General features: G+C 44.2%; 1 protein-coding gene across 12 annotated transcripts in view; it reads right to left on the bottom strand.

Annotated features, from left to right (window-relative positions):
• CREBBP (CREB binding lysine acetyltransferase) overlaps positions 1-13969 on the bottom strand; it is a 98147-nt gene extending 84178 nt beyond the window's left edge. For all 12 annotated transcript variants that reach the window (XM_080619664.1, XM_080619659.1, XM_080619663.1 and 9 more), the window contains exon 1: positions 13087-13969. In XM_080619664.1, the coding sequence (XP_080475790.1) occupies positions 13087-13171 (85 nt within the window). In that variant the 5' untranslated portion in view covers positions 13172-13969. The remainder of the gene's footprint in view (positions 1-13086) is intronic.
• Positions 13970-14317: the final 348 nt, after the last annotated feature.

The raw sequence follows: 14317 nt of genomic DNA, 5'->3' as shown, positions 1-14317 counted from the left end.
CTACTCATTTATTCTCCCAAAGAATGATTAAATCATCTTCTCTGACCTCCTATATAATCCCAAGCCACTGCACTTCACCCAGAAATCCTACCTCAACTTTGTAATTTGTTTGCGCATGGCCAAATAACATCTCCCTAGGCTTCAAAACTTGATCAGAAGATTACAGCTACTTCTTCAGTAGTTTGATCCCAGTCTCATATATAAACACATGCATTATCAGTTTCTAGTTATTGATTTGCATCATGATCCACTACCTCAGAAGATCCTGAAAGGCATTCAGCACTCAGACTCATAATGCCTCTTGAATCAAGTCACTCTCGATCCCTGAACAGCTCAAATAATTCAAACTGCTCTCTTAAGTGCCCAGCCCTCATTTATCATGCCCAATATTGACAGAGGTAATCCACACACTCTCCAGATGAGTGAAATAAATCAATCTAATCTTCATTAAGCCACTTGAAGGAACTGCTCTGCCTGGCTGAGCATCCAGACTGATAAAAAGCAGTGGGGGTTTTTCATTTTGTTTTCAAAAGGAGCAACTTGGCTTCACCAAAATGTTTTATTGCACATTATAAGCAGCATCTGTGTAAGAATTATTTTAGTATGTAACTAAAAACAGTAAGTTAGCTCACTTTATATAGGTACTTCCACGTGAAAGCAAGTTATATATTTGAAGACCTAAGGACAAGTACATACAGCAATACATAGAAACAGACTAGCCTCAATTTATCAGAGTAGTTGTTCAAATATGCAGCACATGTCAGAAAAGCTTTCCAGCCCAAGGATGTGATCTAAACTAACCACTTTTTACTGTAACATAATAGAAATGTGTGATAACTTTATTTTGGCTCCCCCCAAGCTAGCCCTGAAAACCTCTCACTCTTCAACTGCAAAAAGTTGGTGTAGGGCTCAGGTTGCAAAAGTGGCATAAGTGACAGCACGGACCACTAACTGCATTGAAAAGAAACAACAAAACCCAAACAACACATAACCTGTATCACCACACCAGGATGCATTATCAAGACATCTCAGTACATTTGAACACAATGCATTTCATCAGCACTCAAGTTTTCAATTCAGACGCACCGAAGAAAAATGAATGGAAGTTTTCAGATGTATTGCAATGATCAATGAATTACACAGCCACAGTAAACACACACAAAAATGTTAAATTCTGCCTGTTTTGAGGTGCTCATGGCAGCTTCAAATCCTACATCTTGCCATCGTTACCTACTGAGGTCAGTCAGCCCTGAAGAAGCTTTCCAGGCTAGCATGAAGTTAGCTGCGACAACATACACCCCAGTTCAGGAACAGAGCTATGCCCTTTCAAGTAGGCAAGTAACAAACTAACATTTTCATTAGCTAGGTTCATGAAAGTATTTTTAATTTCTCTCTTACTTGCCACCTTTCCCTTCTCTGGTTTAGTTCACCTTTTCAGCTCGTCTTCACAGAAATTCCTGGTGTAACTTCAGTGATTGCTTCATTTCCTCTTTCCCACACAGCTACTCGACACTATGCTGCAATTTGTGTCTCTTACTGTATCTTTTGATTTTACTTTTCCTTCTTCCAAGATTTCACTATTTTTAGCCTTCCATCCCTCTCTGACTCCCCTGAAGAAAACTCCATTGCCTGTTTTCAGCGTCAACCCCCCCCCCCGGCCACAAGCAAGTCCCACATCCCCATAGCACAGCCCATCTCCCTGCACACCGAAGGCTGCAGCCTGGAGCACGACCAAAGCCATCTGTCTGCATGTCACCAAGGTGGTGACACAGGGTCTATGGCTGAGGCTTTGCCACTTTTGCTAAACAGCTCGCTGGGAAGTTCAAGGTTTACAGTGCTTGATTTGACAACTTCCATAAATCCCATGAAAATATGTTTTCCCAAGCTTCTGCACCAAAATTGTTAATATTTCATGACTAAAACGGCCAGGGCAGAGAAGTGACAAAATCTGGAAGGGGAAGATGGTGCTGTGGCTTAAAAAAAAAAAAAAAAAAAAAAGAGCAGTTTTTTCCAGTTGCATTTCAAAATGGGATGCTGGAGTACAAGTACTCAAATCTTTTCTGTTTGGCTGGCCAGACTCTTAACAGTCTCACCAGAGCCAAGAGCTGGAAATGTTTTTGCAGTTTACAAAAAAAGATTGAAAAAAGCATTTGGGAATACTGCCTCTCAAAACCTAAACTCATCTACCACTCTTAAGCTTCTGTAAGAAGGCTATACATTAAGGTTAGGCACGGAAAGTTCACAGCTCTGTCATCAGGAAAATAAAAAGCAGGTAAACAGCTTAGCACGGTGGCCGTGTAAAAACTCACTGAGTATCCAAACATACAGGGAACAATTAATCTTCCTGTTTTTATATTTTAGTCAGTCATGTACATTAAAAACATCAACACAAGGCACTTTTTACAACAGTTATAAAACAGAAAACAAAAGTCTATTTGAACATGTCTGCAACAAACCCATAAAGATAAAAGACTGTCTTGGCAGTTATAGAAATAATAAATGTATTTATACACATGTAAAAATCTGCCGTAAGAAGAACGTGGCCCATTTCTACTGGTAGCAAAATGAGAAGTAACCTCAGCCCGCCATCCTTATGAGAAGAATATAACTGCTTCCATTTTCAATGCTCTATGTCAATGTCAATGGCAGCTACCAAGAGTCTAAAAATCAAGAGATGCCTCTGCCTTTCCACAGTTACCTGAAGCAACGCTCAAAAAACACCTACACTGAGGAATCCCACCCCAATTTCTGAGCTTTGTACCTGCTCCGTCTCTCAAACCCAACTAGCATGCAACAGAACAGTAAAAGCAGTCTTCATTTTAAAGGTTAGATTCCTTGCGCATACATCTAGTTTCAATGCCTGTGGAAGCAGAACTGCCTAAGGCTGTGGAGACCCACTTCATAGTGTCTCATCACTACACAGCACTACTGATCCTAAATCTCACACTTTTCATTACCTCTGTTACATAAACACAAATGTCCTCTTAAAAGGAAAGCGCCAAAACCCAGAGATAACATGTCTTTTGGAAGGGATGGAAAACCACGAGGCAGCTACAACACCCCCACTCTTTCCAAAAGGCTCCTTTTCCAATTTGAGAATTTTGCCTTCTTTGAGCAGCTATCTTCACACATAAAGATACCCAACCACACTTGAGACACACACTCCTAATTTCAGTTTTATGAGCTTAAATGTCACAGTTTTCTGCCTTCCTGGACAACACTTTCAGCAACCAGAATAAAAAAAGATGTTCCGTTTCCTTCAAAGCCTTCTCAGAAGAAAAACAAACTGTGTTGCTTTCTTAAGTCAGAACATTTTCAGCTGTATGACTACCTACAACTGTTATCAGGAGACATTTCCTTAATATAAATATTCAATCAATTAACTTGTTTCAATGTCACAATTTCCCCCTCTCTTTAGCTCAGCCTTCAGAGGCGACAAGCATTCTAAGGTATTTTTTTAAACGTTTTATTATCTCAAACATATCACAGAGCAAGCAGAAGAACTATCAAACTCAGTTTCATTTCTTCCTGCATAATCTCCACTTGAAATGTGATTTGGAGTTTTCCCATTACAAACTTTGACTGTCCTTCCACAGAGCAGACACTGAAGTCACACTGCAATACAAGCAGTATTTTCACTGTGCCTTTCTTTCATGCCAACATAGCTGTTACATTTCAGTGAGCCCAATTTTGTTTTGTAAGGCTTCTTTCAATCATGCCAGACCCTAGCAGACAAAGCCTCAACAGTTCAGAGCTCCAGTCATTCCCTAAAATTTGATGTCAGGTAACTCAACTCAATAGCAATACTGTTCAGGGCAGTCAGGAATTACACATCCATTCCAACCTCCTTTCGGAGGTTTTCCTCGTTTGAGGATTCTATAATTTATTGTTTCATAGAAGACAATAAGCACATTTAATGTTTTAGAGCAACTGAACAACGTATTTGTGGAATAAACTTTACATTAACATCTTAACCTAACAAGACACACAGAGAGACTGCAAACTGACCCTGACTTTCAGAAGATGATGTTTAACAACCAGGTTGAGAAAGACAGCATTGAGGGACCCGGCTGGGCCAAGGAGACCCCAGCGGTTGGGTGGAGGGCAGTCAGAAGGAAATGAGAGGTCCAAGAGCAAGCATCTGGCTGGGTCCCAACAAGTTATGGCTTGCATGATAAAGCAACAGGGATATTTAACTAAATTTACTTATTCATGCCTGATCTTTATGAACCATTTGCATTTGGGATGAGAAAGAAATGGCCTGGTTTGCTTGCTCTTAAGTCAGTAGACCAGTCAAAATTCAAATACACTGTTACACAGAAATGAGCCTCACCTAAAGGCATTCTAGGTATTTGCCTCTAGGAAACTTGTTGGAATAATCATCACAGTGCTCTCTTGCTTACAGGCTCACACTGAAGTTGGAAGGGACATCAGGAGGGCTGTAGCCCAAGCCCTGACCTCCTTGGCAGCCCTTCACTAAATCCACTCCAGCTCCTCTATTATCTCCCCAGGATGGAAGGGAGGCTGACTTGCCTGTAGTTGACTGCATTGTCCTTTTAGCCTTTCTTGAAAATGGGTGTAACACCTTTTCTTGCCTTGCTACGGCTTGGATTTTTTTTTGGGGGGGAAGGTGTGGTGTGTTTGGGGACTTATTCATTCTTACCATGCTTACTTTGCAACTTGTCTTCTTGCAAGCATGATTCTCCATAAGATGGATACCATTCAGGGTACAGACAGGAACTGTGTCACTATTTAGTTGCCTAAAATCAATTAAATGAGATCCATTTTGTGCATCCCAATAACCAAAAGGGACACTATCAGCTTAAAATCTAGTTAATCTTGAAGTAGCTACAAGCTCCTAAAATCTCCTCAAATATATTTTTGTAAGACTTCAGCAACTAAGTGACTTTTCAAGAATGAAGCTCATTACATACAGCAAACAAATCAAGAAGCTAATGAAAAAGACTGAGTTCTCATCTAACCTCTACTGCAATACTACCAGTATTATTGATTCAGTTTTAAAAACATTTCTGACAGTAGACCGAACACCAGGCATTCAAGTCAGGATGGGGAAAAATGCAGTGTCTATATCCCCTGTACCACAAATGAAGTGAGTGGTAACAACTACCTGACAGAGGAATGACCAACTGTTCTGCCCCCAGCTTTTTTCTCACCCCCCTGAAGGCAGAACAGTATAAACTGAGATCCTTCCTTGATCACACTAAGTTTACTTCTAGCCTCTCCTTCCCTTTGCATGTTGTGTATTACAATGTCATATCCTCAGGTTTCTCTACGCTGTACTTATCCAAATTGTCTCCACCATCTTTCTTTTGCTGTGCTCATAATGAAAATACAATTTATGTTGAAGGTCCAGAAAACCTAAGACGTTAGCTTCTTTCAGGAATAATACCTGTTTTCAGATCTACCCTTCTGTTAAAATAAATAAATGCTTTAAATATTGGAACATTCAAGTAAAGTAAGGGCACATTAAATGCATCTGGAGCCAAACTTAATATACAGAACCAAATATGAGACGTGAATGCAGGTAAGAAGCTACTCTCTCATCTCTTCCAGATGCCAGATGAGAATAAAAACAAAATAACCCCCAAAATGTGCAGCAGAAGCAGCCCAACAAGAGTGCTCAATCTCATCTGTTCTTGGAAGCATTGGATGGCAAATGATGGCTTGACTTTGCTTTCCTGTGATCCTACAGAGCCTCTCCATAACCCTTCTTCCTCTGGATTGTTCCCTAAGGTGTCTTCACTATTTTGACACCATTGCTGTGTCCATTCTTGTGAGCAACTTTAAATCCTGCCCAGTAGCATCTACAACGCAGACATTACTATTGTCACATTGTGGGTGACAATCAGGTTACACACACTTACTGACCAAAAGGCTTCAGTAATTTTCTTTGCCATAAGAGCAGAAATCTACACAGAAGGAATAGGAGGCAATCTGCCTACAGACTGGGAGACTGCCCCACTGGTAACATCGGCTTCTCATTCCCAAGATCATCCTGATGAAGCTTAATTTTAGTGTTTTTTAGAATTTTAGTGTTCCTGGAGCACATTAACAGAAGCGAGATTGCCTTCTCATCCCATCACAAATGCACACATCTTTTTTCTTGCCCTATTTAACAGCTGACAAACATTTAAGCTCAGGATGACCCTTTAAAGAGGAATCATCTGCAAGTCCAGTAATTAATAGTGGGCACTCACTTAAGGCAGCACGAAAATCACGGTCTGTACCAGAAAAGAGGGTTTGCATGTAAATACCATCAGTTAGCTCACACAACTGACAGATCCACTGCTTCACATTACAGCTGTGCCACCCTCACCGCAGATCTGGAAAAAAAGTCAGCAGATAATGCACAAAGATGTGAATTACCTTGACAATCAAACTTTAACTGTGACGTTCCCTGGCCACAGACTTTGTATTAAATATAAGGTCAATGCAAGGTGTTTCAGATTTTAAATTTTCAATCCTCCATCCTCCCCGCAGTGACAGCACTGCTGGCAAGAACTCTACACACGTATTGCCTTCTAGCTCAGGCTGCTTCTAGCATTCCCTTCAGCTACACAACTCCTTTTCTGGAAGTTCCTACCTTTACACACCTTCCTTAACAGAAGCACAGAACAGGCCTATTCTGTGAAGACTAGAATAGCAATAATTTATATGTACTTGAAATAATACTATGAAACAAACCCAAAAATTGTTATGCAAGATTACTAAGACACAGGCAAAACTGTGTCTCCTTTATGATGTATAATAGCTGCAAAAGGCGTGTTTCCTTTCTCGTTATTTTAATGCCATTTTTTCCTCCTTATTTTTGATACCAAATTATAAGTAAAGGGTCATTTGCCTAGCTGCTCAAATTCAGCTGAGTAAGAACACACAACACAAAATAAACCAAGTAGGCATGAGGAAGCAACAGTAGACATCCACTTAAAACTAATGATTTTTATATATTTCACTCAAAAAAAGCTCCCAACCGCAACTGCCTGAATACAAAAACCCCAATGCCCTCACAAATCTATTTTACTTTAAAGCATTAATTTCAGAGATAAGGCTGTTCTGAACCATTCTCATTAATACTTTTCCTTAAAGGAGTTTACGAACCTTAGGAATAAACTCCATAGCTACTACAAAACAGATTTACATTCAGTACTTACTGAACTGTAGTCTCTTGCACATTTCTTTGCTCCATTAAATGAAACTACAGGAGATGACACAGAAGCTATGTCATCTACAACACCCACTACAACAGCTATCAAAGTACTAGTAGTGCTAAAGGTGGGCAGAGCAAGAGAGAAGCTCATGCCCTTCAGGTGCGACACACACGGCCAGGGGCTAGAATCTAATATTCCTTTTCCCCCTCATATTGTGCAACAGAACAGAGCCAGCTCTGACGCCTGTCTCAGAGATGTCCAACAGCAGCAATGAAATAATGCCTGCCCATGAGAATGGGGAGCACGTCACTCAGAGAAAGCAACTCCTTCTGACAACACTTACTGAGGAAGTTCCCACAACATTAAAGATGACCACCTGAGAAGCAGATTATTTTAGATTTATATATGCATAAATAAAAATATACACACAGAAAACTATTGCAAGTTAATGATAATGTATTTATCCAACATTCCAAATAAGATCCTTATTTCTCAATGGCAGTGAATAAGAGGAGAGGAAAGATGAAGTGAAGCTCTGAAGATTTACGTTAAGAGATTAAGATTCTGAGTTAAGATTGCCAATTACCAGTGAGAAGTTTTCGTTTTCTTCTGATTCACACTACGATTCTGCACAATACTTTATAGTATCTGTTGAGACATCTCTATTAGAGTTTTGCAAATAAAAGTTTTAGGTTCTCTCTGTATCTCAGACATCTGAGAAGACAGATGGAAAACATAACATATGTTAAAAGGAAGATTTACAAAGCAAAAATTCTTGAAAGTGTAAACCAAATTAGGGTGGAAGTGTCAAATTTCTAAGCTATCCCACATGCTTTTTCATTGTGTAAGAACAAACCCCAGAATTTTTCGAATCCTGTTCTTCAGCTACCCCTTCCACTCTGATTTCACATTAACCTGCAGTACTTTGCTAACAAACTTTTGTTCACGTTTTGCTCTGTTAGCAGGTAACAGAAGAATGCAATATCACTAATAAAAATAAACACCAAGAATAGGTAGATTTTTTTTTTTATAATGTGAAGTTGCAGACATAATAGTGAAACACAGCATGTTGCTGTAGAAATAATTAATGGCACTGGACTCTGACTCCCAGGAACAGTCAGCCAGAATGGAAAGTGAATAATCTGCAACAGAAAACTGGGAATCATTTCACAAGCTATCAGGAGATCTCTGGGGCACAACAAAGATCAGACCCTTGAGTGCAGCCTTATTCCAGCCTGCTGTTGGCAGTGCTTCTCCAGCAGCAATATGCCACAGCACAGAACAGCACTTACCAAGTTGATTTTAAGTCATGAACAGGGAAGAAATCAATTTGATAAACTCCCAAGTACATATACAATTGTCACTCAAAGTATGAATTTCAAAAAAAGAAATAGGCGCAACTGCAGGACTGCCACTTAAAATCAGGCTGGCAGATCATCTGCTCAGCTCTTCATCTCACACAGATGTTAGTGTCAAACCCCTTGGAAAAACCTGTAAAAAAACCTCCAACAATGAGAAAGTACACAATAACCTGCTGTCAGCAATGCCTCATGAATCAGTAAGAAATTAGCTGCACTAGGTTCTGAATAAATGAGCCAATCTCTAATCTCTAAATCTGCTGTCCTGTATTACAACTGCAGGAGTGAAGCTATGCAGGTCAGTCATGGACCAAAGAAAAAAAAAAAGTAATTTAGCTTGTATCAAACTTAACGCAGCTCAAAGAAAACACTTTTGCTTGGCATCATCATCTCTCATCCACCATCTCCATAAGTACACGTACACAGTAAGTCTTTGGAAATGATACAGCCATGAAACACTGCACCACATTTTGCACCGTAACTAGCTGGAATAGGAAAAGTACCACGAAACAAAGGACACTCTTGTCAAATAATTACAACTACACACACCCCTTCACCTACATCTTTTCAGAAGAAAAGTTTCTTCCCCCAATTTCTGCCTTGTAAATGCAGGTTTGTTCACTTAATGGAATTGCCCGTTTCCTTATTCCAGGGAGAGACAGAGAAAAGCATGTGTATAGAAGTGAATCTTACTGTCTCAGCAGGCAACTGACACTCAAATTTTGCACAAATCCTATAAACCAAGAGCAGACTAATTAAACAGGCTTCCAGGAAACTTTTCAACTACATGGGAATGAACCCTCCTAAAACACATACTAATGCTTTCAAGCACACAATCTGGTTTTAGATCACTGAGACGTCAGTCCATTCGCAGTCTCAGCTAACTATGTGAACATAAGCTTAGGAAGCCTTGCTGTGTCTCCTTAAACTACTTTGTTTTAAAGGTAGTCCACCTTTTTTAAAACTAAATCCACGGAAATACACCTATCTGGTTTTCGGCAGGAGAGCAAGATCAAATCAGGCTGTGTAGTGCCACAAACTCCCTCCCCTGAGCGGTCCTGTAGCTCGCTGGGAGTTAGCCAGAGATCTACTTATCTCAGCACGTACAAAGGCATGTGCGACAAGGCCAGTCTTTCCCCAGTTTGAAAATGTAGGCACTGCAACGCTGACATGCCGGGCCACAAAGTGAATGTGAATTACCGGAGATCTCAGCCTGCAGCTTTGCAGCAGCAGCCATACTGCTTAATCTGTTTATGAGCTGAAGTTGTGGAGGAAACAAAAAAACAACAAAACAACCCAATAAAAACCACAGACATGAGAAAGTACGAGGTGAAAATCCAGTTCTAATGGACTTTTGAAGCTGCTCATGATTTGTCGTTTCTGGACTGAGCACAGCTCTACGAGAGCGGAACGTGCTGGGTATGTAACAAATGCAGACAGAAGCCTTACTTGCAACGCAACACAGACCACCACCAAGCTGCCCACAGAGTCACAGTGAAGGGGCACTCACAGAGCACAGCTTCGCTGTTTCTCCATTCAAACAGGTTTCTCACAATCCACAGAGCTCAGACTGAGATCAGCTCAAGAATGCTGCCAGTTTACTATATATTCTGCCCAAGGACCAATGCCAGCAACATACAACATAATCATGACACTCGACGTTAAAATAATATGCTGCCATAACAAAAGGTACTGTAATTCTATTTTTCTATAAGTCCATGGTTTATTCTGAAACACGCTAAATGAGAATGCCTCATAACAGTTATAGAGAAGACAAGTGCTCAGGTATGAAAAACATCGTGCATCTAAGAGTGGTAATTAGACAAGCACACTACTCTTTACCTGGCTAGACAAGGAAAAATCTTTCCCATGGACATTTCACCATAGGAGCCAGCTTATTCAATACTGCACAGAAACAGCAAGCCATGAGTCTCAACCTTCCTTATTGACACAAAGAGCAACGGGGCAACTGCAAAATGGGACTACCATGAAAGTTAGCAATGGTCACAGCTCACTTTCCTGTTACCCTTTCATCTCTACTCCCTTCTCCGAGACCAGACGTTTGATTTAGCTGCTTAAGTTTAACAGGAAAGGTGCATTTTCAGAAGGTAAAGCAGACCAATTTCAATTGCACAAACTGCTCTGGTAAGCTGAGCAGCTATTTTTATCAGAAAGATTAAAGGCAGCTAAAATTTACCCTGACAAAAGGAGCTGCTTAACATCATCGCATCAAAGCATAAAGCAAAATATCAACAAGGACAAGCAGTTGCTTTTCTGCCAAACGTTCAGGCCTTCCACCAGACCCTTCACCACGGCACCGCTGTGCTCAGTAACGAGTATCTTCAGGCTCTGAGCTGTACTTCTCAGCAACAGAACTGTACGAGCGGGCCTAACACAGTGTCTTTTAAAGCACGTCCCAGTCACACAAGCTGCTGCAGCAGCAAAGAGCAAGGGTTTACGATTGCCATTTCCATTCAGTTAACCAATACACAACTTGCTACTCATTCTGGGCACAAATCTCAAACCCATCTCCCTGAGCACCTCTGTTCACAAAGGCAACATTCCAGGTTGCAACATAACTTTTTCATTGACGCTTCAGTGCAAAGAAGCAGATCGGTTTAGGTTCAGAAGCAGGTATTTGATAGCAATCACTACACCAACTATTTGTATTACCTACTACAATGCACAGAAACGTTCAGCAGTCTTTCAACAAGCAGCATTAGCTGCCGGCAAGAAACCTAAGGAGAGTTTTTTGGAAAAGGCTCTTCTAACTTTACCTGCACTCTCAAACAGAGGTATTTTTGCCTAAAGAACACCAGGATGGCAACTGAACACTACGGACATACTCCTACTTGCCCAAAATACAACATGGTGTGTGTGCTGTCTTTGGCGACCAAAGGCTCCCTTAGCCGTGCAAAACTTCATGCAGATGCTGGAGTTTACATATCTAGCACTGCACAGAGCTAACTGAGACACATGAGAACTTGCTGAACAGGACGTAATTATGGCTGAAGCATTCCAGAACAGACCAAGTGAACTTCAAAAAAGAAAGAGAAAAAACAAAAAAGACACTGCTTCAAACACCTTTCACTACCTACCAGTAGAGTCCAAAACGTCTAGCTGAAAAATTAAAGAACTGAGCTTTTCCTAAGTTACTGCAGTGCATTTCGTAGCAACTCGCATATCAGCCTCCCGTATGATATTCTACCGCTTCCATGAAAAGGATTACTGTAGTTCAATCATAAGACCTCACCGAGATATTCTCTGCCAGTTCTTACTCTAAGTACCGTTTCTTTTGGGCATGCTTATTTGTAGGCTGAGAGGAAAAAGATTCCGTAACACCCCCCCCCAAACTGAAACGACTGAAGTATCTCTAAACTATTGCCAAATGCAGATAAAGCAAACCGAAAAAAACCTCACACAATTTATCAGCCCAATTATAGTAATAATTGTTTCAGTGCATAAAAACACAGCAGGCACAGCATGATTAACTTATCACTGTCCCTTCAAAAAGATTCATTAATCTCTGAAAACAGAAATGCAAGTCCAACATACTTCATGTTCCTACAAAGCCACCGTTCCAGTGATTAAAACAGTTGGAACACTGAAAGATGTCAGTACATGCACACATGCTGTTATGCACACACGTGCGTATTTACAACGGGCACACGCTGGCTGGAAATGAGACATTTTGATACACTTTATTACCTATGAAACCATTATGATTGGGGAAAAAAAGGCATGGGCAGGCTGAAGACACTACGCGACAACGAGACAAGTCACAGCAACTGCCAGTCTTCTGGGTATTTCATCACACGAGTAACCCACAACTTCAACTATTGTCTACACATTATTTGTGCTTTTTAAAGGAAAACATTTGGAATGGTTCAAGCCAAGCGCCTTAAACCAGGGTTACAGGTGGGAGATGAAAACCGAAAAATGTTAACATGCTATTAAGGAGTTTTTCTTCTATGGTATGTTGCACGCAGGGGAAGAGGGGAAGATACTGCCTGCTTTGGGGCTGTAGTTGTGGGCAATATACGGGTTTTAAGAAGTGGAGACAGAAACCCCGACCACTCTGTGTAAGAAGCGGGGAAGTCAGTGTTTCTCATGGCTGGGTTTTCTCCCTCTCTACCCGCAGTCCTCTCACCTGGGTACCCTCCAAGCCGAGGTGGATCCCTCCACTCTTTCACTATTAAAATGAAGAGGTGGTGGTTAATGATGGAGGAAAGGGAATTCAACTCAAAAGGCCTTACTCGTCTGTCCCTACCGCTATTTATAGCCGGGACGGTACTTGGCGTTCGGGTCCCGCCTGGTAACTTCGAATGGAGAAGGCCCAGCCGCTCCGGGAGGGCTCCTTCCCCCCTTCCCCGGCACCTCGCCAGGCCGGTTCCCACCCCCGCCGGGAAACGGGGAAGGGCGGGCGGTTCCCCCCCACTTTCCCTCCGGCGGGCGGTCGGGCCCAGCGGCCTCCAGGCCCGACCGCCAGCAGGAGGGAAAGAAGGGGGGGGAGCCGCCGGTGAGGCCCGGCCGCCCCCGCACCGCCCCGCAGGCCTTACCTGTGCTATCGCTGGCGGAGAAGCCCGGCGAGTTGAGCTTGGCTCGCTTGGGGTTGGGCGGCCCGTCGAGTAAGTTCTCCGCCATGGTAGCCGGCCGAAGAGAGACTGCCGAGCCGGTAATCGTTGTCGAGGGGGGAAGCCCGTGGGGGGGTGAAGCTCGCTTTCTCCCCGTTCCTCCAAAGTGGAACCCACCGCCGAGCAACAGCGCCGCTCAGTGCCCGACCGGCGGCGGCCCCCGCTCCCCCATACCCGAGCCGGGCCGCCGCCGCCGCAGCAGGCCGCAGGGGAGGAGGGTTCGGGGCGGGGTGGGGAAGAGCCCAGCGCCCCCTCCCTGCCGGCCTCGCTCCTCCCGGCCTCTTCCCCCCGCCCGGCCGCCGCCGCCGCCGCCGCGGAGGTGCCCGGATGGCGGCTCAGGCAGTCATTCGGGGCGCATAGCGCCCCCCCGCTCGCGCCCCGCCGCCGCGCCCCGTCCCCTCCCCTCCGCGCCCGGGGTTTCGCCCCGGCCCCGCGGCGGCCCCCGCCCGCCGCCCCCGCCCGCGGCCTGAACCGCGGCCGAGGTAGGGGAGGGGGGGGGAGGGAGGAGGAGGAAGGAGGGAGGGGTAAAAAAAAATTAGCAAAAACCCACAAAAAACCGGAAAAATCCCGAAAACACCAGAAAAACGCCCCAAAACAATGAGCGCGGCGCGGCGACGGCCGCGGCTCCCGGTCCCGGCGGCGGCGTTCGGCTGGCTCCGGCCGGCTCTGCCTCGCTGCCTCGAGCCCGTCTGCCCGTCGGCGGCGCTCGGCGCGGCTGCCCGTGTCCCGGCGGGCGGCCCCGCTGCCCCGGCCCGGCCCGGCCCGGCCCCGCTCCGCTCGCGCCGCGCTCCGGCTCCGCGACAAGATGGCGGCTGTTGATTCCTCAATTAAAAAAAAAAGTTTTTTTTTCTCTTCTCTTTTCCAGAGACCATGGGGGCGGGGCGGGGGCGGGGCCTGCGCGTGGCGTCACCGCGCACGGGGCACGCCCCCACCGCCCCCGCCGACGCCGGAAAGGCGCGAGCGGCGCCGGAAAGAGCCGAGGCCGTCCTCAGGTGCTCCGCGGAGGGGTCGGGGCGCGGTGGGACCCGGTGATCGCCCCCCTCAGGCGGAGGCGGATGGCTCTTTGGAGTCACCATGGTCACTGTGTCCCCTCCGCCTCAATCCCCTCGTCAGCGTCTCGCTTGGTTATCCCTGTCTCCACCTTTAATCCCGCTGA

Source organism: Psittacula echo, assembly GCF_963264785.1.
Source record: "Psittacula echo genome assembly, chromosome: 5".
Lineage (NCBI taxonomy): Eukaryota > Metazoa > Chordata > Aves > Psittaciformes > Psittacidae > Psittacula > Psittacula echo.
The sequence above is the reverse complement of the archived record's forward strand: the minus strand, read 5'-3'. Positions and strand labels throughout refer to the sequence as shown.